Raw genomic sequence first — 24018 nt, 5'->3', positions numbered from 1 at the left:
CATATATTGCAATCTTGATTTAGTCTTTTTCAGGGAAGGCCTTTCTTATTTGAGCAAACCAATGTAAAACCATACCGACACATAGTTCAGCAACGTTTCTCCGTAGCAAGAGAGTCCGGGAGTTAAACTGTCAGACTTGTCACCCATGGAAAATATTTATGATGAGGTGAAAAATACAAAAATAAAGAAGCGGCCTAAATCCACCAAGAATAGGAAAAACATTTAAATAAAAACTAAAGCAACTGGTTTCCCCAATTCCCAAAATTAAAAAAAGAAGTGATGTACCACAGTGCTAAACATGCCCCTGTCCCAGCTTTTTGACACTCTATTGCAAGCTGTTATTAAATTCAAAATGCCAGTATTTCATATGTTGTCACTGTGCAAAAGATACAATCAAAATAATAATAATAATAATATTTAATAATAAAGAAATATTATTATATTAATATATTATCTTATTATTAACATTTTAGAGAGCTTGCAAACTTTTTTGGAAATGGGGTTTGTCGGTTCAAAAAGCAACGTTCATCAACAGAGTTCATCAATGTTCTATTTTATTTATTTTTTAATAATATTTAAGAACATATACCCTTAGTAAACATAGAGCAAATATGCATCAACTTACTTAAAATTATGTTTTTAATGAGAAAAGAAAAATGTTAAATGTCTTATTTATTACAAGTAAGCATGCTTTATGGTGGTGGGTGGATTTAAGAGAGCACCATTAATGTAACTAGATTTAATTTTTTAATTAAACTAGAGTCATGTAAAGTACAATAATATTTCACATATTTCATTAAAGTGATACATCACAATTTACTGATGTAGGATGGAGCCACAGTGGCATCAGAAAATATGTTCATTAACCTATAATAATATTCACTATTTACAGTATAGCTAGATGGAGCATTATCTTGAACTGTCTGTTATTTCTGACATGAATTACACATGTCCTATGTATCAAACAAAAATCAAACATTCTTTATCTTTGAATGAGAAGTTGGAACTGAAGTTGTGGCACCGGTGATAGCACATACTCATGGGCAGCTTGGTTGTCCATTAGGAAAATCCACCCACCACTGTGCTATGGATCGTGAAACTTGGAAGTGTGATCAGACCATTATAGATGTTCTAATCTGACCCATTTTTTGAGACAGGGACCTGGCGGCTGCATGGCACTTTTCTCATAACTTTCTTGATTTCTCTGAATAGGTGTACCTGTATCTGTTGTTCATGTCTCATAACGTGTTTCTGCATATATAACCGTAGCAATGACAGTTTATTCATATTAATCTGTTTTTTCCCCTTGCACTCCTTTCATTCTCTCTTCCAACGCTTAAAATAGAAGTGGAGCAAAAAGGTAAATAACAGACACAATCCGAACCCTAGCTCCTTGTTTTGTGACATCTGGTTGTAAACTACCTATTTTTCCATGGTGGCCAGTACAAACCCATCGCAGACGTTATCTTCAGAATCCCTTCAAATTTAATGTTAACGGCCAGTGTAGTGCAACAAGGGAAGTGAGGCTGGCCATAAAAAGACAACACACAAGCAGCCAAAAGATGTAAATGGGGGCGTATTGGCTGCAGTCCACAGGGACTTCCTCTCCTCATTCTCTCTGGGTGCTTTTGCTACTCAGCTGAATCTCATATTGCCTGGCTTCCAACCCTTTTCCATAGCATGCCATGGTAACAGTGTTTCTTGGCCCTTTTTTTCCAAGCTATTGATTTCTACTGTCCCTTTGCTATCCAAGCCCCCCTGTCTCTCACTCTTCTCCCCATTATTCTCACCTGACCACTTGCTGCTCTTTTCGCTGTTGATTCTTATGCCTCCTATGCCTCAGAGCAACAACCAAAACATCTCAAGAGACTCTTACTGAAACTTTTTTTTTTAAATTTTAATGGTTGTGACATTTGCACCACTTCGTAATGACAAGCCTCTCAGGTATAAAATGTAAAAAAAGGTGGTGTAACCAAGACACATCTAAGCACACACAAACATTTTGCAGAATGCTGACTCCTGCTCTCTCATAACCTCTCCCGTCTGTTGCCAAGTGACTTTAGTTGGCTGCATTTGTTTTTTTGTTGTTTTTTTGGTTTTGGTTTGGTTTTTTTGGTTTTTTTTCACAGGACCAAATGTTTTTTTAAGTTTTGTTTCTGTTCTACTTCCCCTCATTTGTGTTCTACTCCCAACAGTAAATGTCAATGAGGCCAAGCTTCTTTTTGTTTCAGACTACATTTTATAATTTAAAAAAAATGCATAATAATGTTTCTATTTCTTTTTCTTTCTATGCACAAAACCAAAATACTTTTACTGCTTGTGAATATTGGCTATAGTTGTTTAGTACTGTTTGGCCACTCTTTAATGTGTGTTTGTCCCCACTCCTCGTGGACAACCTGTAAACAAAAGGAAGACATTAGACATTACATTGATATTACATATAGTTTTGCATTGTTTTATTTTTCAAATCTTAACCTTTGTACGTTTCTTATTCTACTCTTTTCCCATTACTAGTTTTTCTTTGTCCTGGGACTCTGAAAGCCGTTGGCGAGCCGTCCTTTCTGTTTGAAGCGGAGCAACAAGCTGGTGCCTGGTGCAAAGATCCACTGCAAGCTGGTGACAAAATCTACTTCATGCCTTGGACTCCTTACAGGACAGACACTCTCATTGAGTATTCCTCCCTGGATGATTTCCAAAACGCCCGGCAAACAATCACCTACAAGCTGCCCCACCGGGTGGATGGGACGGGTTTTGTGGTCTACGATGGAGCCGTGTTTTTCAACAAGGAGCGTACCCGCAACATTGTGAAGTTTGACCTGCGGACTCGAATCAAAAGTGGTGAGGCCATCATCAATAATGCTAACTACCACGACACGTCGCCCTACAAGTGGGGCGGCAAAACAGACATTGACCTTGCGGTAGATGAGAATGGGCTGTGGGTCATCTACGCCACAGAGCAGAACAACGGCATGATAGTAATCAGTCAGCTGAACCCCTACACGCTACGTTTTGAGGCTACCTGGGACACGGCCTATGATAAGCGCTCAGCCTCCAATGCCTTCATGGTTTGTGGAGTACTGTATGTGGTCCGCTCCACCTACGAAGACAATGAAAGCGAGGTCAGCAAGAGTCTCATCGATTACATTTACAATACCAAACAGAACCGAGGGGAATATGTTGATATCCACTTTCCCAACCAGTACCAGTACATTGCAGCAGTGGATTACAATCCGCGAGACAACCAGCTTTATGTGTGGAATAATTTTTACATCCTGAGGTACAATTTGGAGTTTGGCCCACCTGATCCAGCACATGGTAAGAACCCAGTCCCTAAACACCCGATAATTTCTTCTGCAGACTACAATGTTAAATTGCATTGCTGAAATAATGATTTTAGTTGCTGTCAAGTACGCTTTCATATTCCTTTTCTTTGGTATTCCCCATCTATGTATCAAGTGTCACAGCTGACTGATTTTTAATTTAGAATCTAATATGTGCTAGATATGTTACGGAAGCTTTGGAGTGTAGGGAAGCATCTCGGGGGGGTGAAGTGAGTGGGGCTCTGTGGTAAACAACACCTCGAAGCCAGTTACCATATCATAAGGGATCAGTATCTAGAGGATTTGGAGAGGTTTACCATCCGAGCGTTCCCTGAGTCCCTGGTGCTAAGGCTCGAGGGACCCCTGCTAGCATATCCTTTTTTTTACAGAGAGTAACACAGGGAGAGAAGGATATACTCTCACCTCTGGAAACATACATGCCTGGACAGGTGTAAAGTCTGGCCTGGGGCAAGGTTAGATCATTCCCCCAGCGATGCTGAAAAAACTCCAAATCTCCATCAGCAATAAAAAAAATGCCACACTGTGCAAGCAGAGTATAAGGATTCAAGGTTTTGTATAATAAAGTGATAGTGAACACAAAAGAGAAGGATTAATCATCCAGGGTCACATCAGTAGCACACTGTATGTTTTTAATTTAACTGTCAAAACTTGAGGGCCGACCAGTGTAGGATTGCTATAGTCCTTTCACTGAGAATATAATAACAGTAATTATCCTAATCCCCTCCACACCCAGAGTCCTAAATCCACGTAATACTCAACATAGTCAGTGATGAGCCGCTGAGGTCAAGCAAGTTTTCCACAGATTATCCAAGAGCTCAATATTTATTAATGTGTTTGCTCGCCCACTTTTGTATTGATAGGACATGGGCTGGGGCTGCTAAATTGGGTTCAACCGGTGGGACAGCATCAATTTAGCCAGACCAAGGCAAGTTTGACAGTAACCAGGAACATAGTCCCGGTTTGAAAGCAGAATTTAATATGCAGAGCTTTCACAGTAGTAGAAAATTGCAACAATCATGGGGAACAAGATAAAAATGTTTTTATTTTTCAAACTCTGAATAACATGTTTGAAGCTTGAAGTTTTTTTTTTAATTAAATATTTGCATATTAGGAGTAAATTTAGAGCTGTAATATGTCCCAGTGAAAATGTAATTTCCTATTTTAGTCATGTCCAAAAAATAATTTCACACTCTCATACATGGAATTTAAAGCGAACTCATTTTGACTAATGTTTTAAACAGTCGCTGTAAAAATGACCACAATATCTCCTTTTCTGTTATCTAATAAAAGTAAATGCGAGCATGTCCTTACATGCCTTTATATTTTTTACACAGTAAACTTATTATTATTGGGCAGTCAAGGAGAAGCCTCCGAAACGGCCTTATTTTCACCTTAGAATAAACTGCATATAGACAGGCTGCACACTTTATTGATTTATTCATTGGTTGAATGGACCCCAGTTACCAATAACACCAAAATCAGAGACCTGAAAAAAAACTCATCCCAGTACTTTGTGTTTGTTGCACCTGTGTGACTGTATCCATGAGACATCATTTACAGTCAGACTTCACAAACACCCAAACTTCTCTCCTGTAGATTGTGTTTAGCAACACACTCTTGGAGTACTGTCCTTAAGGCTTCTCTATTCACCCACCTTTAAGATATGAGTCTGGTCCTGTTGCTGACTAATATGTGCTCACCAGCCACTTTATTAGACCTCTTCAACTGCTTGTTAACACAAATATGTAATCAGCCAATCACTTGGCAGCAACTTTAGGCACATAAACATGGTCAAAATGATCTTCTGAAGTCTAAATCAAGGATTTGAATGCACAAGACATGTGATTTTAGTGACCTTTAATTTGCCATGGTGGTACTAGACAGGGTGTCCTGAGTTGTCCACGAACAAGAGCTTTACTTGGGGTTTCACACAACACCATCTCTAGGGTTTACAGAGGCCCGAAAAAGAGAAAATATCCAGTGAGCCGCAGTTGTCTGAGTGAAAATGCCCTGTTGAAGCCAGAGGTCAGAGGAGAATGGACAGACTGGTTTGAGCAGATAAAAAAGCAACAGCAACTCAAATTAGCATTAAAATTGAGGTATGCAGAAGAGCATCCCTGAACACAGGAAATGTCCAACCTTGAAGCAGATGGGGCTACAGCAGAAGACCACACTGGGTGCCAGTGCTGTCATCTAAGATCAGGAAACCAAGACTGCAATTCACAAAGGCTCTCCACATTGGACAATGAAAGACTGAAAAAACATTGCCTGGGCTTATAAGTCTCGATTTCTGCTAAAGCATTTGGACGGTAGGGTCTGAATTAAGTGTAAACAACATGAAAGCATGGATCCCTCCTTGTAACAACAGTCCAGGTTGTGTAATGGTGCGGGGGATATTTCCTTCGCACACTTTGGACACCTTAGTACCAGTTTATAAAGTGGCCAGTGAGTGTATGTTGATGGTAGTCAATGGAATCAGGAGAGAATGGTCTAGGAAAATCATCAAGATGTCAATAAACTTGTCCTCCCACAAAGCTTAGTTGACACATAAATGATGGCACTTTTTTCTGGCTGTCATCAGACGCCCTCTCTGTTATGTCTTGATGTTTGTTTCAGCGCCTTGTTTCACTAGGCGCTGAAACAAACTATAAGGATTCTTTTGTGGTGTTAAAAAGTTGAAGGTGCCTTAAGCAGCATAAAATAGTAGAAAACTGAAACATAAAATAACATTTCAGCTTTGCTCAAATTATCCCAACCACATGATGGTTCCGCACCTTAATATGCAAAAAAAAAAAAAAACAGCACAACAGAGCATGTGTAATTTTTATTGAAGATGCTAGTGCTGTGTTAATTGCTTATGATATGCTTTTTTTTATACATAACCACAGATTTCATTCAAGGGATTCTCAAAGTGCACACTGAGGAAGGGTCAACAATGTAGATGCCAGTAGTATGACTGATATTTTATGAATTTGCCACTGTTTACTACACTTTCTATTTCCATTTTTTCCCCCCAATTTCTCAACAAACAACTTGATTCGCTCCGTCATGAAATGCAATCACATCAAAGTGATGCTGAGAGCCTTTGTGGCAGACATTTGGGTTCTTGTCAAGTCCAATAACATCTCTCGTGTTGAGGAAAGATCATCTCTTGTAGGATTATGGGGAAGTGGATGGGGTCACATCCAACAAGCGGCTCCACTGGAAGTGGACATTAAATGGGTCACTAAGTCTCTCTTTTGGCTTTGGTCAGCAGCACAATAATCCACTCATTTAACCATGACTTCACGCCGCTTCACGCACGTTTTCTTTCTTGTATATAGGAGCTCATAAAAGACATATTCCTTTGTCGCATGTTGTAAGTGAGATGATTAAATTGATTTAAATGAGGTATTCCCAGAGAAAACTCATTATGCACCCATTTCTGTGGAGCATTTATTCATGCCAAGTTCTGATATGTGGCCTCAAACCACTGAGTAAGCATATCAAAAGCTATTTTTTAACAGAAGTATGCACAAACAGACTCTATTCACTGCCTCTATGGGACACAGGTGAGCCTCGGAAACCTTTTATTTATCCCCTGTTGCAAAATTAGATTCTGAATCACTTCCGTATAAAAGCCCCCAGCGCTGCAGTTAACACCCACACAAATCAAGACCTCCTCTTTAATTGCTCAAATGTCAATACATTTGCATACAGTTTCAATCTTTGCTGCGCTCTCAAATTATACATCTGCAAGTGGGGATCGTAAGGAAGAGAATGACCCAATTTGTATGAAATTATAAGGTACGGCTCACTGATGCACTTGCCAATTAGCTTACAAAACTCTGCATGTGGTCAAAACAATGCCCTGTAGTTTGTGTGTTCGAAAGTGCTTCACAATGCAAAAATCCTCAGCTGTTACAGATGGCTGTGAGTCACATGCATTAGCAGTCACCCCAGAGAGCCTACCTCTTATAGTCTGATGAATATACAGCGCTTTAATAAGCACCACTATGGTTCATTCCTGTCGTCTGCAGTGCTTACATAGAGGTCAAATTGTGCATGGCAACATTTACAGATACACAAAGAGGGAGAATGGGAGAGCACGATATGGATACATTCAGCATCAACATCAAGCTTTCACAGTCCTCTCATGGTCAGGTAGAATGGAGCAGACGTCTGCCTCCTACATGTTCTCCACTGGTACAGGATCGGGATGTGTTAAAAACGGCCAATTTGTTTGTTTGGCTTGACAACAACTCTCTCCTCCCTCTCCCCCAATTCCCTGTCAGCTGCCCAAGTGGACACAGCGGTGTAAAAGGAGAGGGTATTGATGTGGAAAATCACCCTTTTGTTTTTGTTTTTCTGTCCTCCTGTCATACTCTCATTCTCATTGTTTCTTTTCTCTGTCTGCTTCTTTCTCATTGTTTCTCTGTTTCATTATCTGTTGCATTCTGCCCTGCTGTTTCTGTCTGTCATTCCCTTTTTCCCCCGTTTTGTTTTTCCTGTTCTCCCTCGTTCTGCCTGCAGACTGTCATGGTTCCTCTTAGAACGACTTCTTCACGGTCATACACGAGCTTTGTCTTACATCGGGATATTTGCATTTCTCTCTGTGTCGACACATCTGTTTGCCTTCTCTCCTGAAGTCAGGCTAAAGTGTAGGTCAGACTGCTCAAATCATGACCAGAGAGAGCAGTGTACACTAAATGACTGGATTTGTGTAAATCCTTAGTTGTGCCTTTGGGAAACCTAAAATATGTATGCACATAACTATGACCATCACTCACATGAAGATCAGGAGTCATACACACACAGTTGTAGTATTCAGAACTAGTATTACAATGAAAACACAGATTTAAAAAAATTGACTTAGTTTTAAATACACGAGTCTAAACTCCTGAAAACTAAAATATATAATGTTAAAGTTGTCATTATAAGTGTCTTCCTTTTGCTCCTTTCTCACATCCCAACCTAGATTCCTGCTGGTTGTTGTCAGGATCACACTGATGTTGACTGATGTTGACTGACTACTACACAAGACTGGCCAGAAAGAACCAGACAAAATCCTCAGTGTACACAACATTTGGCAGAACACATCTCAGAATGGGTGATCCCCTAAAGTGAGCTGACCTTTAACTTTTGGAGGCCTTTGTGTTGGTAGCATAGAACGTACAAGTAATACATCCTGGGATGGCACTAATGGGAAGTATATCTGTAGCAAAAAAAGAACTTTCTATACTGCTGGTGTACAGTGTTCCCCAATATGCTCGTTTGCATTCCTTACATCTCCCAGGAAGCTCAAATGTAGAACTTTATGATATAGTGTGACGTTATTCTGTCTACACCATGACCCACTGGTCGTATTCTTCGTTGTAACGCAGGGGTAAATTTAACTGGGGTGATAAAAGGTGGGAAATCCCACGATAGGGATTTACAGACGTGTTCACAGTGTCTTTGATATCACATAGTGGGATAATACCTAACCACCCAGTGTCTAGTGGCAGCAAAGGCTATTGAGCACATGAGGTCAGGGAGGTCACCTGTTTCCTCCGAAATCTGATCGTGGTCTCTACTGCTCCGCCAGCACCGTGAGACATGAGGGCCAGTTGTTGGCCGAAGAAGACCATTTCACCCCTCATCCGGAAACTCACCTCAGGATAATGCTTTCTCATAGCTCCAAGCTGCTAGTTTCAACCGCTCCAGGAATGTCTTACCCGCTGATGTTAAACTACTGTACCCGGTGGGGTCAGATGATGTCTACCGGCAGCATACAAGTATGCGGGCAACAGAAAAACTCGAGGTTGTGATTTAGAATGTCACAAAGAGTTGTTTTACATAAAAGAGAGAGGGAGGGGTGTGATTGTGGTTACACTGAGCCCTATAGCCAAGGGGATCCACAGTCTCTTGTTTGATTACAGTCAGCCTGTGAAACAAGGCGTAGTAAAAGAGTTATTACTCAGTCATCACAATGGTCCCCCATCACTCCCTGACGCATGCCTTTGAGGAGATTTATGTCACACAGCCCTGATTTGTGTCTATGTGTGCACGTGTTATCCTAATCTGTGCATATGTGGGTTTGCATGCCTGTAAGCAAAACAGCGTTAATGTACACATATGAATGCATGTAGTATGTATGCGCTACCTCTTAGATGTGTATCTGTGTGTGTGGGTGTGTATGTGTGGGTGTGTGTGTACAACCCTGAAATAGACACACTCCTGTGAGCATGGCATTAAATATCAGTCTGCTTGGCACACTTAGAGTTAATGCTTGAAATTTGAGGCACGTACAGTAGTGAGAAAGCTGCAAGGAGGGAAAAAAAGCAGGCTGTAGTCTGGCAGCTGCTATGTCTGTTCTCTATACTTTGGTGTCATTTTGTGTGCGAGGATGCATATGAATGTACATGTGTTTATAAGCATGACTGTGCCTACGTGTGAATGTGAGTAAGTGCACTCTGCCTGTCTCCCTGTGCCCATATGAATCAATACGAATCAATATACTGGAGACAGCAGTAAATAACATAATCCAGCTATTAGGTCTTTTTCCCTAAGACATGGACGTATACTGTACACACCATCACAAGGACATGACTCGTGGGAAATTATATGAATTTTCACTCAGCTTTCTTCATATTTACTGCTGATACACAAGCAATCATATGCCGTGTTCCCCTCCACTGCTACGAATGCATCGCAGAGACGTGTAATCCAATTTCCTTTGTGTATTATTGTTATTATTGGTAGATATCAAAATGCATCACAAATGTATTATAAATCATCACACTATTTCATACTCAAGAACAGCTCGATTTCCATATGAACTTGGAAGCAAGGCTGAATCCAGAGAGGACAGACTGAAATGCACGTCTCATGCAACAGAGATATATCAGCAGTAGCATTAGTGGAGGAAATAATTTACACGTTTTTTCACAGTTCAACACCTTATTTCAATTAACTTACGCTCTGTGGCAAACGACTTGAAAGCTGATGGGTTATTCGTTTATTTTTTCATCCAGTAGATTGACTTGGTCCCCTCACGAGGAGTGAGCATGGCCCCTTCTGATCGCAATAACAGACTTTGAATTGTTTGAAGTTCCACATACTTATTCTTTCTCTGTGAGGATGTGATCACCACCCGGGAGCCACATTTCACAGAAGACATGATTCCTTTACCATAACACAAAGTTAGTCTCCCACAAAAATAGGAGAGGTAAATCTTTTAAGCAGCATCTCTTCACATCATCATTAGATTGCTCCATGACAGGGCAGGGGATAGAGGAGGGGACGAGTGAGATCCAATAATTCTTAACTTTTTATATGGCCAATTAGCCGAAACAAATGCTAAATGTGTGTTCCTTCACAATTTTTTCCTCCTCTGCAAGATAAACAGCACCTGATAATGTGTATGAAACATTACTCTGATGAACGACCATGCGGTGCCTACTGAAAGTGAAGCCATTAAGCATAATATAAAAGACACACTCGCTGTCGGTTTTCATTTGTCACCCCGGCATGACTACTGAGTGCTGGTAAAGTCTCATCTGGGTTGGCACGTGTGTGTGTGTGTGTGTGTTCCTGAGAACTTCTATGTATGCATATGCTCTGACAACACTCGACAAGCCGTGCTTCTCTCCTGGATCCTCGTCTCATTGTCTGTCATCAATCCCAGACCTCTAACCCCAGTGGTAATAACAGAACCACTGAGATACATTCAAGTGCAACAGTGTGTGGGCGTCAGATCACACAAAGAGGTCATGAATAAGTCTGTCCCGACTATTGGCAGTAGTTTGGAGAATATCACTCTGTGCACTCACACGCTATAACAGCTAATTGAAGGTTCCCCTTGGGCTGAGTGCAGGAGAGACATAATAATCAAGGATCCTGTCTTGGTTTTACTATATAGCCCAAACCTGGGATTTGCTTCTTTTGTCATAATCAAAGGAATATTGCACAGGAAAGGTATTCAGTGGTGTCAGGCATGTGTTGCCACAGTGGAAAACAGAAATATCTAGTCTGCGTTATGAATCACAAAAGGTATGGAAAAGGCTGCTGCAGCAGATCAATACCCATCCATCCCAGTCTTGAATTATAAACTTATCCAGCTAGACATCTCTGTGAAGACGTTACTGCCTTGAGGATTGTCCATTTTAATACTTCTGGGTTAATTCCTTCCAGCTTTCATTAGATTAAATTAAACCTAGCTATGGCATAAAGGTAATAAGATTATTGTGCTGCTGGCAGGATTACAGGCCGACATGCTATGTACACAGGGTTAGCAGTGGTCAAAGAAGCTGCATTGTCTATGCAGGGACCTCTCTGGAAAGCCTACATTCACATTAGCCTCTTTTTATTCACAGCAAAGACGATTAGTTTGCATCAGAAACATGAACTGAAACCTCCCAAAAAGGATTATTTTACCCCCTTTATTTATGTCCTTTTCATAATGGTTCTTGCTAATGAAGCTCTTTCATGTACAGCTATGTTCTATGGCGGCACACACTAAGAACTAAAATATTTTGCAATGCCAGCACAGCTTTCCTGTCTCATACAGCACAGACACTGGCTCAGCAAATCCACCTCACATCCCCTTCCTAAAGCCAAAGATATGCAGTTCGCTATGGGGCAATCCCTCTCGCAGCTTTAGGAAAGCCAATCCCATTATCAACTGACTCTAACATTAATTATCACCACCGTTTTACCACTGATAGTGGGCAGCAATGAAAAGCAAACAAACTAAATACATTAAGAACATTGAAGACATATATTTGCACATGTTGTAACTAGAGCTCAACATCCCAGTGAACCATGACAAGCAGCCCTCTTCAGTGAGGGGTGCAGACAAGATACAGTTGTTAGCTGACATGCTAAAGGAATGTGCTTGGATTACAGCAGATGCCTCTTTGATTTATAGCCTGTAGATACAAGACCTTTATCTTAAAACATGCTGCCGAACAACGATCCGTTTTCATTTTATTTCTGTCTGGATTCTGAGCTTCCCACCCATGGAGACTGGGGTCTTATCGTTATGATCTACCATATTTTGGAAAGGAGAAACCTACAAAGGGCCCCACGGTGTCTTGAGAACATTCTGGGAGATTGCCAATCAACCCTGACCCAGATGTTTAAAAAGAAACGTTCATTTCCTTTAAATGAAGGCCCATGCTGCAGTGTGGGAACTTAAACCAGAAATTTGCAAACATTTTGTTTTCTCTTTGGTAACTATTGCTTTCACCTCTGTGCGTCTTCCCAGTGAGTCATGAAGAAACAAGGGTTATAAGAATAAAAGGGTATTGGTGCAGAATGAAGACCAGCATTTCTCCCACCATGGGTTGTCTCTCAACTGCTGTGACAGGCCGTGCAGCCCAGAATTTCACTGTGTTGAGTAAAACGATACAGATAGGGGAGGAGGAATGAGAGAAGAGGAGGCTGAGGTGAAGCCAGCCAGCCAGCCAGCCGGCCAGCCAAATCTGCCTGTGTCAAAAAAAGTGTCAGAACAGCCAGTCAACTGTGTACACCTTTATGGCACCTGCTTGCACGTGCGAGTGTTTGTGTGTATGTAGTTCTATCGCCCGAACCAGGTGGGAGCACACCGAGTCATCACCTCTGGTCAATAGAGCCACAGGTAGTGGTCAGACTCAAAGGTGATTTCCCTTCAGCTCAACTGTGCTGAAGCCTCTGATCCTCACCGTGTGGTCTATGAATGACAGTAGCAGTGTGTGTGTGTGTGTGTCTGTGTGTGTGTGTGTGTGTGTGTTGAGGGGGTGAGGATAGTGCGATGCATTATCCAATCGAGGCAATAGATGTGGAGGCGTTTTATTCCAGCTGCATGGCTGCCTCTCCTCCAGTCCACAGGAAGACAGAAACTGTCTTCTTCTTCTCCAGCTTGGCAACGTTGTTACTGAATTTTTCTGTCATCGTCTTCACTTTGTATGTCTAATTTCCACCCCCCCACCCCCTTTCACTTATTCTATCTCTCTTGTCCTGCCTCTGACTCACCGTCAGTCTGTCTGCTGGATGTTTTCACTAGTGGTTGTACTACTGAGACTGACTGTGCTCAGCTCGAGCAGTGTAACAGCACCTCTTCACATTCTCTGCATGCTCTACAGGCAGCCTAATGGAGGAAATCAACGCACTCAAATGTGATTAGATTCAGTATTCACGTTGCATTCCAATCAGGGCTCCTTTGATTAATACAGCTTATTCTTTTAAATTCAACCACCAAGTTTTTTTTTTTTTTGGTTTTTTTTTTTTGTTACTTCTGAGGTGGGGACTTGAGAGCTGGTACGTTTATTTTGCACGGGATGGTGAGGAGAAGATTTTTATCAAATAGCCAGTGTTTATCAACATTTCGTCTATGAGACTGCCTCATGTTCGACTTTTATGAAATGTAATTACAGTACTACTCACACTTCTCTGGTGTATCACATGAAAAATGTCTTCGTAGTTTCTCCTTAGTGGCTCATGTTAAATGTAAGGAGTGCACTATTTTCTCCTTTCCCAGGACTGAAACATATTGTTTTTGCCCGAGGCATTGCATGAGTTACTGCACACCTGCTTTATCAGAGTATGAGTTGTTGAAGGAAACAACTGTAAAATGAATGTTCAGGCACCATGGCCACACATTCAGGTTCTGGGTTGCTCTAGTGAAATTTAATCAGCCATGCCACAAAATCTCCCAGGCAAGAATGATTGCCAGGCAAGAGGATGTTACTGTAATTATTGTCTTGTTCGCTGCAGACTGAGTGCCTTGGATAAGCCATAGTCAACGGGAAGGCAAATACGCCTGTTGCACAAAGCACTTAGCAGCAATTTACACAACAGGATACTTTGATGTATAAGCATTACACTGTTGAACAAGTGGAGAAAAAAAAAAACGTTGCTTACGGGGGGGCACCGTTAAGGTTTAGTGGCACATGAAGGCATCTGCACACCAGAAGGTCAAGTTTTGAATACCTGCCACACTGGGATAAGATCCTTGATATAATCCACATTATGTGCACCTGGGGTTCCACACTAATGAGCTGACCTTACATTGCAACCTCAGGACAAACTAACATTTGTTTGTTTTTATTTTTGCATCCACAGCGCTGCATCGTGTTATTATAAAGACTGATAAATATGGATTCCAGCGAGAGTCAAACCCCATCTATCATAAAAGCATTGTTTTTCCCCACTGGCCTGATCACCATGACATAACAATGCTCTGCCCAAACATAAAACCTTTCCCTCTCTTCACAGCTCCACCACCACAGTTAGAAGTCACCACTTCCCCTCAGCCTCAGAGAACTACAACCACCACCACAACAACCACAGTGCACCGGGGTGTGGCCAACACTACCACCACAACAGGGCACAAGGAGGGCAGCAGGGGAGCACCGAAGCTGCCTCCTGTGGTTCCACAGACTACTTCCCCTCCAACCCCTGAGTCCTTCCCTTTAGATCAGCGCTTCTGCGAGGCCACTGAGAAAAGAGACATCGTGTGGCCTCAGACTCAGAGGGGCATGCTCGTGGAGCGGCCTTGCCCCAAAGGAACACGAGGTAAACAGGGCTCCCTCTCCACTCAGGGCTGTGTGTTTGCTGCTTTCAATGTGACCTGAAGCGGCCCGAGACAACATCCCTCATTTTGGTAATCTGCCTGATATTCTTGCATACAGGGATCTTTCAGAAGCACCAGCTTCAGTGGGTACGCTGACGGTTTATAACCGTGTTAGGGTTTAGGTGTGTCATTTCAGGTCGAAACACGATAAAGCAGCCCGGAGAGGCTGCGGTGCGGTGAAGCAGGCTCAGCTGTCTCTCCTGGAGCTTGCATGGAGACGTGCATCCCTTATTAGATTGTGTGTGTGAAATTGTGTTAGTGCTCTGAGTTCATCAGACACGGGGCTAATTAGGAAGAGGAAAAAAGTTTACGACTTTGTAGCAAAAACAGGCACAACGAGCTGAAAATGTTTCAGAAAATGATTTAGCAGAAACAAAATTGGTGAATGTTTAGAGTTTGCTGTACCCAACAATTTCAGTTTATTTTGTCCTTTGTTGGCATTCAAACAGATTTACCACAGTAAAGTGGTGAAAAAACAAACAAGCAGACTGTGGCTTAAGATTTGTATAAATGAATTTATGAATTTACATAAAATTGTGAATTTGAAAGTAAATGTGTTTGTTTGTGTGCGCTTTCTTCTTCTTTTTTTTTTTTTTTTGTATGTCCTTGTCCTGTGTTGCCTTTATTGGAAAATAAATTAGATTTGACTTGATTGAACTTGACTATTGTGTTCTTGTTTTTCCTGTCAGGCACGGCCTCTTATTTATGTGTCCTTTCCACTGGGGCCTGGCACCCAAAGGGCCCTGATCTCAGCAACTGTACCTCCCACTGGGTAAACCAACTAGCCCAGAAGGTTTGTATGAGCTCTGCCTCACTGTTTTTCCTCTAAGCGGAATGTGTGTCTTATAAACATACAGGGGATAGAAAAAAATAATATGTGTCCTAACAAGTTCAATGTAATCGTAAAGATGGCCTTAACCTTGGTCAGTCTAGTCAAAGCTGCATTTGTCATCTGTGAAAAGACTCTGGCGTGACTTTGGTATGTGTTTAAAAATACTGAAAAAAATAATGAACAGTGTTTTCTGTTCCATAGATCCATCAGCAGATATAATAACAGTCTCTCCATGTACATGTTTTTATTTTTTATTTCTTTATTTGTTTTACTTGGTGCATATTAACCATTGCCAAATCCAGTATATGAAGAACATTAACCCCCCTTTTCATAATTCCCATTTCAGCAACTCACTCATGTGCGATTTGATGTTAGAAACAGGGGTGTAAAGAACCCTCCAAGTCTGTCTTCTTGCATTCTTGTGAACATTATTCACTTTCTCCCCCTGCAGATCCGTGGCAACGAAAATGCAGCTAACTTGGCCAACGAGTTAGCCAAGCACACCAAAGGCCCAATCTTTGCTGGGGACGTCAGCTCCTCGGTGCGGCTGATGGAGCAGCTGGTGGACATCCTGGATGCTCAGCTGCAGGAGCTCAGACCCAGTGAGAAGGATTCTGCAGGACGGAGCTTTAACAAGGTATCAACAGTACACCCACCACAAAAGCAAAAACAAACTTGGAGAATATAATATATTGAGTTAAATATTAACTTTCATTCTCAGCAGTTCTCTCCTGCTGAATCACTCTACAAAGTTAACATGGCTCAGGGCTTTACTGACAAGTAATAAACCCTTTCATGACAAATGCTGAATTTAATTTTATTCCACAAAATAATGCAGCAACACAGCTTCATTAGTTATTGTTAGTTGTGTAGAGTCTGTCCTTTACCTGTTCCTTTTCAAAGACAGAAAAGCTGTAGGACAAACAAAGAGCGGATGATCTGTATTCATGGCAGCGTTCGTAGATTTGGCATAATTTGACTCCTCTGAGTATCAGTATCACTCTCAGAGGAGTCAAACCAACCTAATGTGTCAGGTGGGTTTGGGAAGAAAATTAGTTAAAAAAAAGGTGCACAGTGGTACTTTCATTCTCCAACCTTCACATAAGCAGGTCAGAGACACACAAGGCAGTGCACCAGGTGATAGGGACAGGCTGGGTCAGTCATTTATGTCGTATATTAATTTATAAATCTAGTTCTCAGTCAGGACTTTGTTTCCACAAATCTTTAAGCTCATGAACCTGTTTACATTATGTGTCTCTATTTTTCATCTCTCTATCTTTTTCTTTTCTAATAAAAAAGCTTCAAAAGCGAGAAAGGACATGCAGGGCATACATGAAGGTACTGGAGCAATGCTTCTGCCCACTGTGCTTGTTGCCGTCCCCTTCTTTGTTCCTGTGCTAGTGTATATGCCCCAGCCCAAGTTCAGCAGCATGTACCCTCTGCACTGTCATGTACTCCCTCCTCCCTGTGCTTCCTGCTTTTTTGAGTAATTGCCTCACATACAGACACAAAGTGCTTTCTAAGTCAAAGAGAACTTACTGAGGTGGCACATATACACATCCGTGTATATGTGTCTGTGTTTTTTTTCCCCTCTCTTTCTCTCTATGCATTGACAGCTATGGTGTATTTTGTTTTTATTGTTATAGTGTTTACTCAAGATTGCACGTATGGATGCATAACACCACATCTCAAACAAGCTGTTCTGTTCCTACATCCCTCACATTTTTCTTTGCTGAAGGATTTGTTCCTTTATTGAAAATTTGCTTTTTTTAGAGCTCCCTTAAGAATAAAATGCTTCTGAGTGTTCACTTATGATTTATTCAATCTTCTTTTTTTCAGGTCCCATCACCTGACCTTTAATCCTATGTTAAGTAAAAATGTGGCTCTAGTTTCACAAGGACACAGGTTTTAGGTCACAGAAGTAATTTGTTTCACAAATTAAAGGTGAACATCTTTATCTGTTTAATAGGGTTAGTCAGGTCAAATTTTTTCCTGTTTCATAGAATGCTATCAGAGTAGGTTCATGCATCAAATATTTTGGCCATATATATCCCTCTACCATTAGGGAGATCAGTGTCCTCCACCTGCCACCAAAGTCACTCCCCTCAATCCAGATCTGTCCTTTGGGAGGGTATTAAAATGGATCCAGCTAATTTGCCAGTTGATGCCCATGTGCACGTAAAAAGAGGGGGAAAATATACAGACGCACTCAAACTACTTCGCCAAACATGTCACATCATTGTTTCAGTGTTTAATTTCACAACATGTAGATTTCACATCCGAGGTTTTAGTGCTGGAGAGGTTGTGTCGATGTAAATGACATTATTAATTTGACTAATGACAGCGTGAGAGGATCTGATATACAGATCGTTGAGTCAGCAGTATCTGACATCTGCCATACTTGACGCAACATCACATTAGCCACCCCCACCCGTTCCACCAGCCAGCATTGATTACCTGATTAGACACATTGATTTGATTATTTCCTGAAGACATCCCAGCGTCGTCCGGATCCTATCCCCAATTTATCCGCTGAGCTGTTCACAGGGTAGAAAGTGTTAGGCTGAAGAAACATTTACATCAAGGAAACAGTTTTAATAATAAAACTTAACATCACCTGTATTGTTTGCACAAACTGCCTTTTCCATTGCTTTATTCCGGAGCGACTGTTTGCACTTGAGTTAACTGCTGCTCAAAGGAAAAACAAGCTTCTACATGCCAAATGTCCAAATTTCTAATTAGACTGTTATAATTAAGAACAGCTTCTGATACTTTGACTTTCATCAGGTCATCTTTTAATATCCTGTTATCGGACAGACCTAATAGGCTCAATACAGTGACCCTAAATATCTACCCCGACGCAGCGTCCTTGAAAAGGAAACTGAATCCGCTGCATCTGAATTGAGGCTCCCATTCGTTTTTCCTTCAGCAGCTTCTCCTTCGTGATCAGTACAGTTTTGAAAAATGGCTTTGTTCAAACCCAGTAAATGTCTGTAATTAATTGTTCTTGTCATATAAACAACAAAAAATGTCCCTTTAGCTTGTTTAGTTCTTAGTTCTCATCACGTTTATTTTAATTCCCGACAGATGGGATGCTTCAAGCGCAGCATTTTATTTCATCATTGCATTTTACATTTCATTTCAGTGTCTGCATGTAATTGCTTATGCTCGAAAAAAAAAAAAAAAATTAAACTTATTCCATATCTTTGTTTTATTTTTTGTTTTGTTTGTTTGTTGTTGTTTTTTCTGGACACAGGCCATTGTGGACACAGTGGATAACCTTCTGCGCCCAGAAGCCTTAAAATCCTGGCAAGACATGAACAGCACAGAGCAAACGCACGCAGCCACCATGTTATTGGATACTTTGGAGGAAGGGGCTTTTGTCCTTGCCGACAACCTCATGGAACCTGCCTTTGTCAAAGTTCCTGCAGACAATATAAGTAAGTAAAGCAGAGTTTGTGGTAAGCAAATGACAAGTGTTCACAACTGATGCAAGCTCAGTTAATTTGATTACTTTCAATTCATTCAGAGAGCAACTCCCGTGATAGGAAAACAAGGCCGCCTCATAAAAAAGGACTTTGTTTTCATAATAAGCGTTTAAACCTCAGGGGAACGGAAAAACAACGCATATTAGGTTTAACGAGTCGCTTACTGACAAAGTGATGAATATCAGACAATTAAATAGACTGGATTCTCTGATTGCGCGCGCTTAGTTTATAAATGTATGCGTCTAGACCTTGTAACTCTATACATTAATGTGAACATTAGCCTGCTGTGGAGTCAGAAAAACTACATTGTTTATCCACAGCCTCCTTTTCTCTTCCTTTCTTTCCGCATTTTGGCCACTTAAGGAAGACTTTTTCTCAGATGTTTGCTCCTTGTAGCTGTTTTATTCATGTTCCAAAGAGTCTCAGCGGGAGTCTCGCTCACAATGACTCTCACTAAGATTTAGTATTTGAATCGCTGATGTGTCCTTTGGTCTGTGCAACTTTACAGCTTGTGTAGAAATGTCAGGGAGAGAACTTTGGCTTTAAAATTCTTCAGTGTTTTATTTTTATGCCCTTGAATCCAAGTCAAATAGTCAGTAATGACCGATATCTAGTTCTCTTTTCCCTTCATCTTTTTTCTCTAATCCGTCTTCTTCCTCTCCGTACCTTTTACAGTTCTGGATGTGTATGTACTCAGCACGGATGGCCAGGTTCAGGATTTTAAATTTCCACAATCCAGCAAAGGCAGTATCTCAATTCAGCTATCAGCCAACACTGTCAAGCTCAACAGTCGGAATGGTAAGCTCGTTTAAACATACCAAAAGAAATGAAAGAAAGAAAAAACTTTAAGCTTGTTCTGAATAAAGTTATTCAGTGTGTGTATATGTGTGTGTGTGTGTGTAACTTTGAATTGTTTGCATGTGTTTTGCATATGCCTATGAAAAGGGTGAAGTATTCAACTGCATTATTCTGTATAAGAGCACAGCAGACAAACTTATCGCAAAAACCCCAAGGCCTGTGATATTTGATCAAGAAATACAAGGCCACATTTGAAAGCTTTCTTTATTTATCACTTACCCACCTTCTTGTCATTCTTGAAATTCCTTTGTGGAATATTTACATAAAAAAAAAAACAGTGTATTTTTTAGCTCTCCTTTTGTGCATGCTTTTTCTTCATAAGTTTTCGAAATTCTTTTTGATGGCTGCTTTTTTCCTAATCCTCATCTTTTACTCTACAGGAGTTGCCAAGCTGGTTTTTGTCCTTTACAAAAACCTGGGCCAGTTTCTCAGCACAGAAAACGCCACCATCAAGATGGCTAATGAAGCCTACGGCCGCAATGTGTCAGTGGCCGTCAACTCTGACATCATCGCTGCCTCAATCAACAAGGAGTCCAGCCGTGTATTCATTAATGACCCAGTGATTTTTACCTTGGAGCACATTGATGTGAGTATTCGTGCAGTAATGAACAGAGAGGTCATATTAAAAAAACACCAGGAGGGAACATCCAGAGTAGACAGAGATCTGCAATTTGAATTGTAAATGTCTGGCTGGGTCAGTCGGCAGTTTATTTAAGTCATTGAACATCAATTTAAATGAGTCTTTAGAACCTAAGTGAATTCTTAATGAAAACTAATTCTTTAATCAACTTTGGGATATAAATGATACCCATTTTCTTTTATAGTGGGAGAAATTAACTCCTAGATTAGCCGTACAATCTAGGATGAAATTACTGGAGCACCAATTATCTTTCGTCTTTTAAAGTTGTCACTAGAGTTCCCAGAGGGCCGTGTGTGACTCCATTTTTCATCAGAGAAATTGTGCAATTCCACAGACATGCCGTCAAACAATTACACTTCTCTGTTATTAAGGCCTCATATACCCAACTATGCTTCAGTTGATTTGGGAAGCATGTGCCAAATGAGATACAACATATGAATTACTTCATGAGAGCTGTGAAGTGAAAAATCGTCATCCATATCAGTGCAGAAAAATACTTTGTATGAGTAGGGGGTAAATGGCCTCTGTGTTCTACATGTACTTCAATTTCAGGCAGTCAATTATTTGGACACTTAACCATATCTCTTGTTATCTGCAGATGGAGCACTACTTCAACTCCAATTGCTCCTTCTGGAATTACTCTGAGAGGAGCATGATGGGGTACTGGTCCACCCAAGGCTGCAAACTCCTGGACTCTAATAAAACACACACCACCTGCTCCTGCAGCCACCTCACCAACTTCGCCATCATCATGGCACACCGTGAAATCTCAGTATGTTTCGTTCAGTTTTTAGAATTTTCCCAAAGTGTTCCTCCAAACACGCCTGTAGTATTTAAGACTTAGTCCTACATCAAAATTGAATTTTTGGATTTAAATGCCATTCTTATTCAAGATTATCTTTGTCACTGTGGGGTTCAGAGAGAAGAGCTGTGTAAACTGCAGTCTGCTTTCATTGTGTTTTCTTCATTAGTTGTTAACTTTTGTAGGTTTTCTGTTTGACAAAGACACAATCATTTTATTTAAAGGTTTACATTAAATTAACCTGCTTTCAGTATGAGTTTAGTTTTTATAACCAAACCTTTTAAGGTAACCTGGATATTTAGTTCAGTGTTATGTTCTCTACAGAAGTTGTGTTCCCGTAACAAGATGATACCTCATTCATCTTTCTGTACAGAATTGAAAAATATGTTTTTCTTGTTTGCTGCTTTCGTTATTAACATATTTAATTTTTTCTCTTTTCCCTTTTATTTATTCCAGGTGGACGACAGGGTGCATGAGCTGCTTCTGACTGTCATCACCCGAGTCGGGATCGTGGTGTCCCTTGTGTGCCTCACCATCAGCATCTTCACCTTCTGCTTCTTCCGGGGCCTGCAGAGTGATCGCAACACCATCCACAAGAACTTGTGCATTAATCTCTTCATTGCTGAGTTAATATTCCTAATTGGTATCGATATGACGGAACCCAGGGTAAGCTGGAACGATTGCACGCTATTGATTTGGTTTTGATTCATTCCCTCTCACTTTATCTCCTCTTACACCCGAAAACAATACAAAAGACCCCTTCAGAATAAAATGGATGAGACTTTAAGCATTGTTTGTTTCTAACCTTCCCTGCTTGTCCCTGACATGACACAAGTGGGACAGCACCATTAATATAGATTACTAAGGGGCTATGTCTTCCCTTTGACAGGTCTTTTCCCTCTTTCACTTAAAGCCACAGCTGCCACGGCTAAGCCTGCATCCATACCATATTTTTTTTTCACTTCAACTTCTATCAGCACAAAACCCTTCTCTTTGCATAGTTCTGCGAATCGAAGCTTCAGATGCTGAGTTGTATGATTAAATCTCCTAATTCTAACCATACAATACAAATGGCATTTAAATTTCTACCATGCTGATGGAAAGCTGTGCACTATCAGAGCCCATGTGGTGAATGAATATTCATTACCCTTTTTCATCATTTTCATGGCTAAGTGTTCCACTGAATGGACGAGGCTTTTTTTCAGCAGGTTTTAATAAAAAATAGGATATATGAAGTGCAATTGTCAATAAAGAAAGTGCCGCTTTTTATGTTTAAATCATTTATGAAATTCACTATAATGTTTCCATGTTATCAAAATTGTGATCTTATTGTTTATTCTTGTTTTCTCCATAAATACTTATGCTTTGATTTTTATAATCTGCTATTATCACGACTCAGATTGGATGTGCTATCATCGCGGGGATCCTTCATTTCTTCTTCCTGGCCTCCTTCTCCTGGATGTGCCTCGAGGGGGTCCAGCTTTACCTTATGCTTGTAGAGGTCTTTGAGAGTGAATACTCACGGAAGAAGTACTACTACGTGTCGGGTTACCTCTTCCCCGCCATCGTGGTTGGAGTCTCAGCAGCTATTGACTACAGGAGCTACGGGACCAAGAAAGCGTAAGTGCAACTTTCTGAGCGAGTCCTTGAAAATGCAGAGCAGACACGATGTATGCTGCACGATCCGGGTTTAACTGCTGTGTGTTTTAGTGGCAGCTTCGGAAAAGAAATCTACTCATCATTTCTGCCGGCACCTTATGTGCATCCTTGGAGACTACGCCAAAACATTTGAGCTCCTTTTGGATGGCTGGCTATTCAATTTTTTATGTCATTTGAAAGTGGCTGGCAGACTCAACACTGTGGTTTCAGGGGGGCTGCAGCTACATTAATGCCTTTCTGCTCAAAGACCCTCCTGTGACCTCTTGTTTGTAAATGCTCTCTTAAAGAGAAGAGCACTGTGCAGGAAAAACCTTTTATGTAGATTAATGGCCATATCTCAGCTAAGACTAGCTATCAAAAGGGGCTACTTGGGGTCTTCCCTCTGTTTTGTTCAACCATATTAATGCTCAGCCTGTGAAAGTGGTGTTAACTTAAAAGCTCTTTAAGTTAAATATTACCTTGAAATTGCACACTAATGGCATTAGCCCGAGTAACCATAAATTAATTTCTCTAATGAATGTATGTTTCTTTATCATAGGTGCTGGTTAAGTGTGGATAATCATTTCATATGGAGTTTTATAGGACCTGTCACCTTTATCATTATGGTAAGCTGTTTTATTTCCCTTTGTGAGATAAAAGAGATGCTGGAGAAAGATGAAGGAAGTGAGTTGGATGAACTGAAGGAAAACTCAGCAGGATTTATGGTTTAAGTCTCCTCAGTGATGACAGGTTAATTTTGCTGCAAAGAGACATTTTGAGGCATCCAACAATTCTCTCTGCCTCTCACCACCTGACAAGGATCAGGATTTGATAGTGTCCCTTA

At 40.8% G+C, this 24018-nt stretch overlaps 1 protein-coding gene across 28 annotated transcripts in view; it reads left to right on the top strand.

The window, feature by feature from the left end:
- Window positions 1-24018, top strand: part of adgrl2a (adhesion G protein-coupled receptor L2a) — a 93487-nt gene that overhangs the window by 55247 nt on the left and 14222 nt on the right. For 24 of the 28 annotated variants that reach the window (XM_067512726.1, XM_067512722.1, XM_067512721.1 and 21 more), the window contains exons 5-16: window positions 2515-3315; window positions 14559-14858; window positions 15606-15709; window positions 16200-16385; window positions 17048-17086; window positions 19005-19188; window positions 19912-20034; window positions 20475-20680; window positions 21333-21506; window positions 21993-22202; window positions 22936-23156; window positions 23734-23800. In XM_067512726.1, the coding sequence (XP_067368827.1) occupies window positions 2515-3315; window positions 14559-14858; window positions 15606-15709; window positions 16200-16385; window positions 17048-17086; window positions 19005-19188; window positions 19912-20034; window positions 20475-20680; window positions 21333-21506; window positions 21993-22202; window positions 22936-23156; window positions 23734-23800 (2615 nt within the window). The remainder of the gene's footprint in view (window positions 1-2514; window positions 3316-14558; window positions 14859-15605; window positions 15710-16199; window positions 16386-17047; window positions 17087-19004; window positions 19189-19911; window positions 20035-20474; window positions 20681-21332; window positions 21507-21992; window positions 22203-22935; window positions 23157-23733; window positions 23801-24018) is intronic. The other 4 variants (XM_067512720.1, XM_067512719.1, XM_067512716.1 and 1 more) reach the window with 1 other exon arrangement.

This window comes from Channa argus, chromosome 8, assembly GCF_033026475.1.
Source record: "Channa argus isolate prfri chromosome 8, Channa argus male v1.0, whole genome shotgun sequence".
NCBI lineage: Eukaryota > Metazoa > Chordata > Actinopteri > Anabantiformes > Channidae > Channa > Channa argus.
The sequence above is the reverse complement of the archived record's forward strand: the minus strand, read 5'-3'. Positions and strand labels throughout refer to the sequence as shown.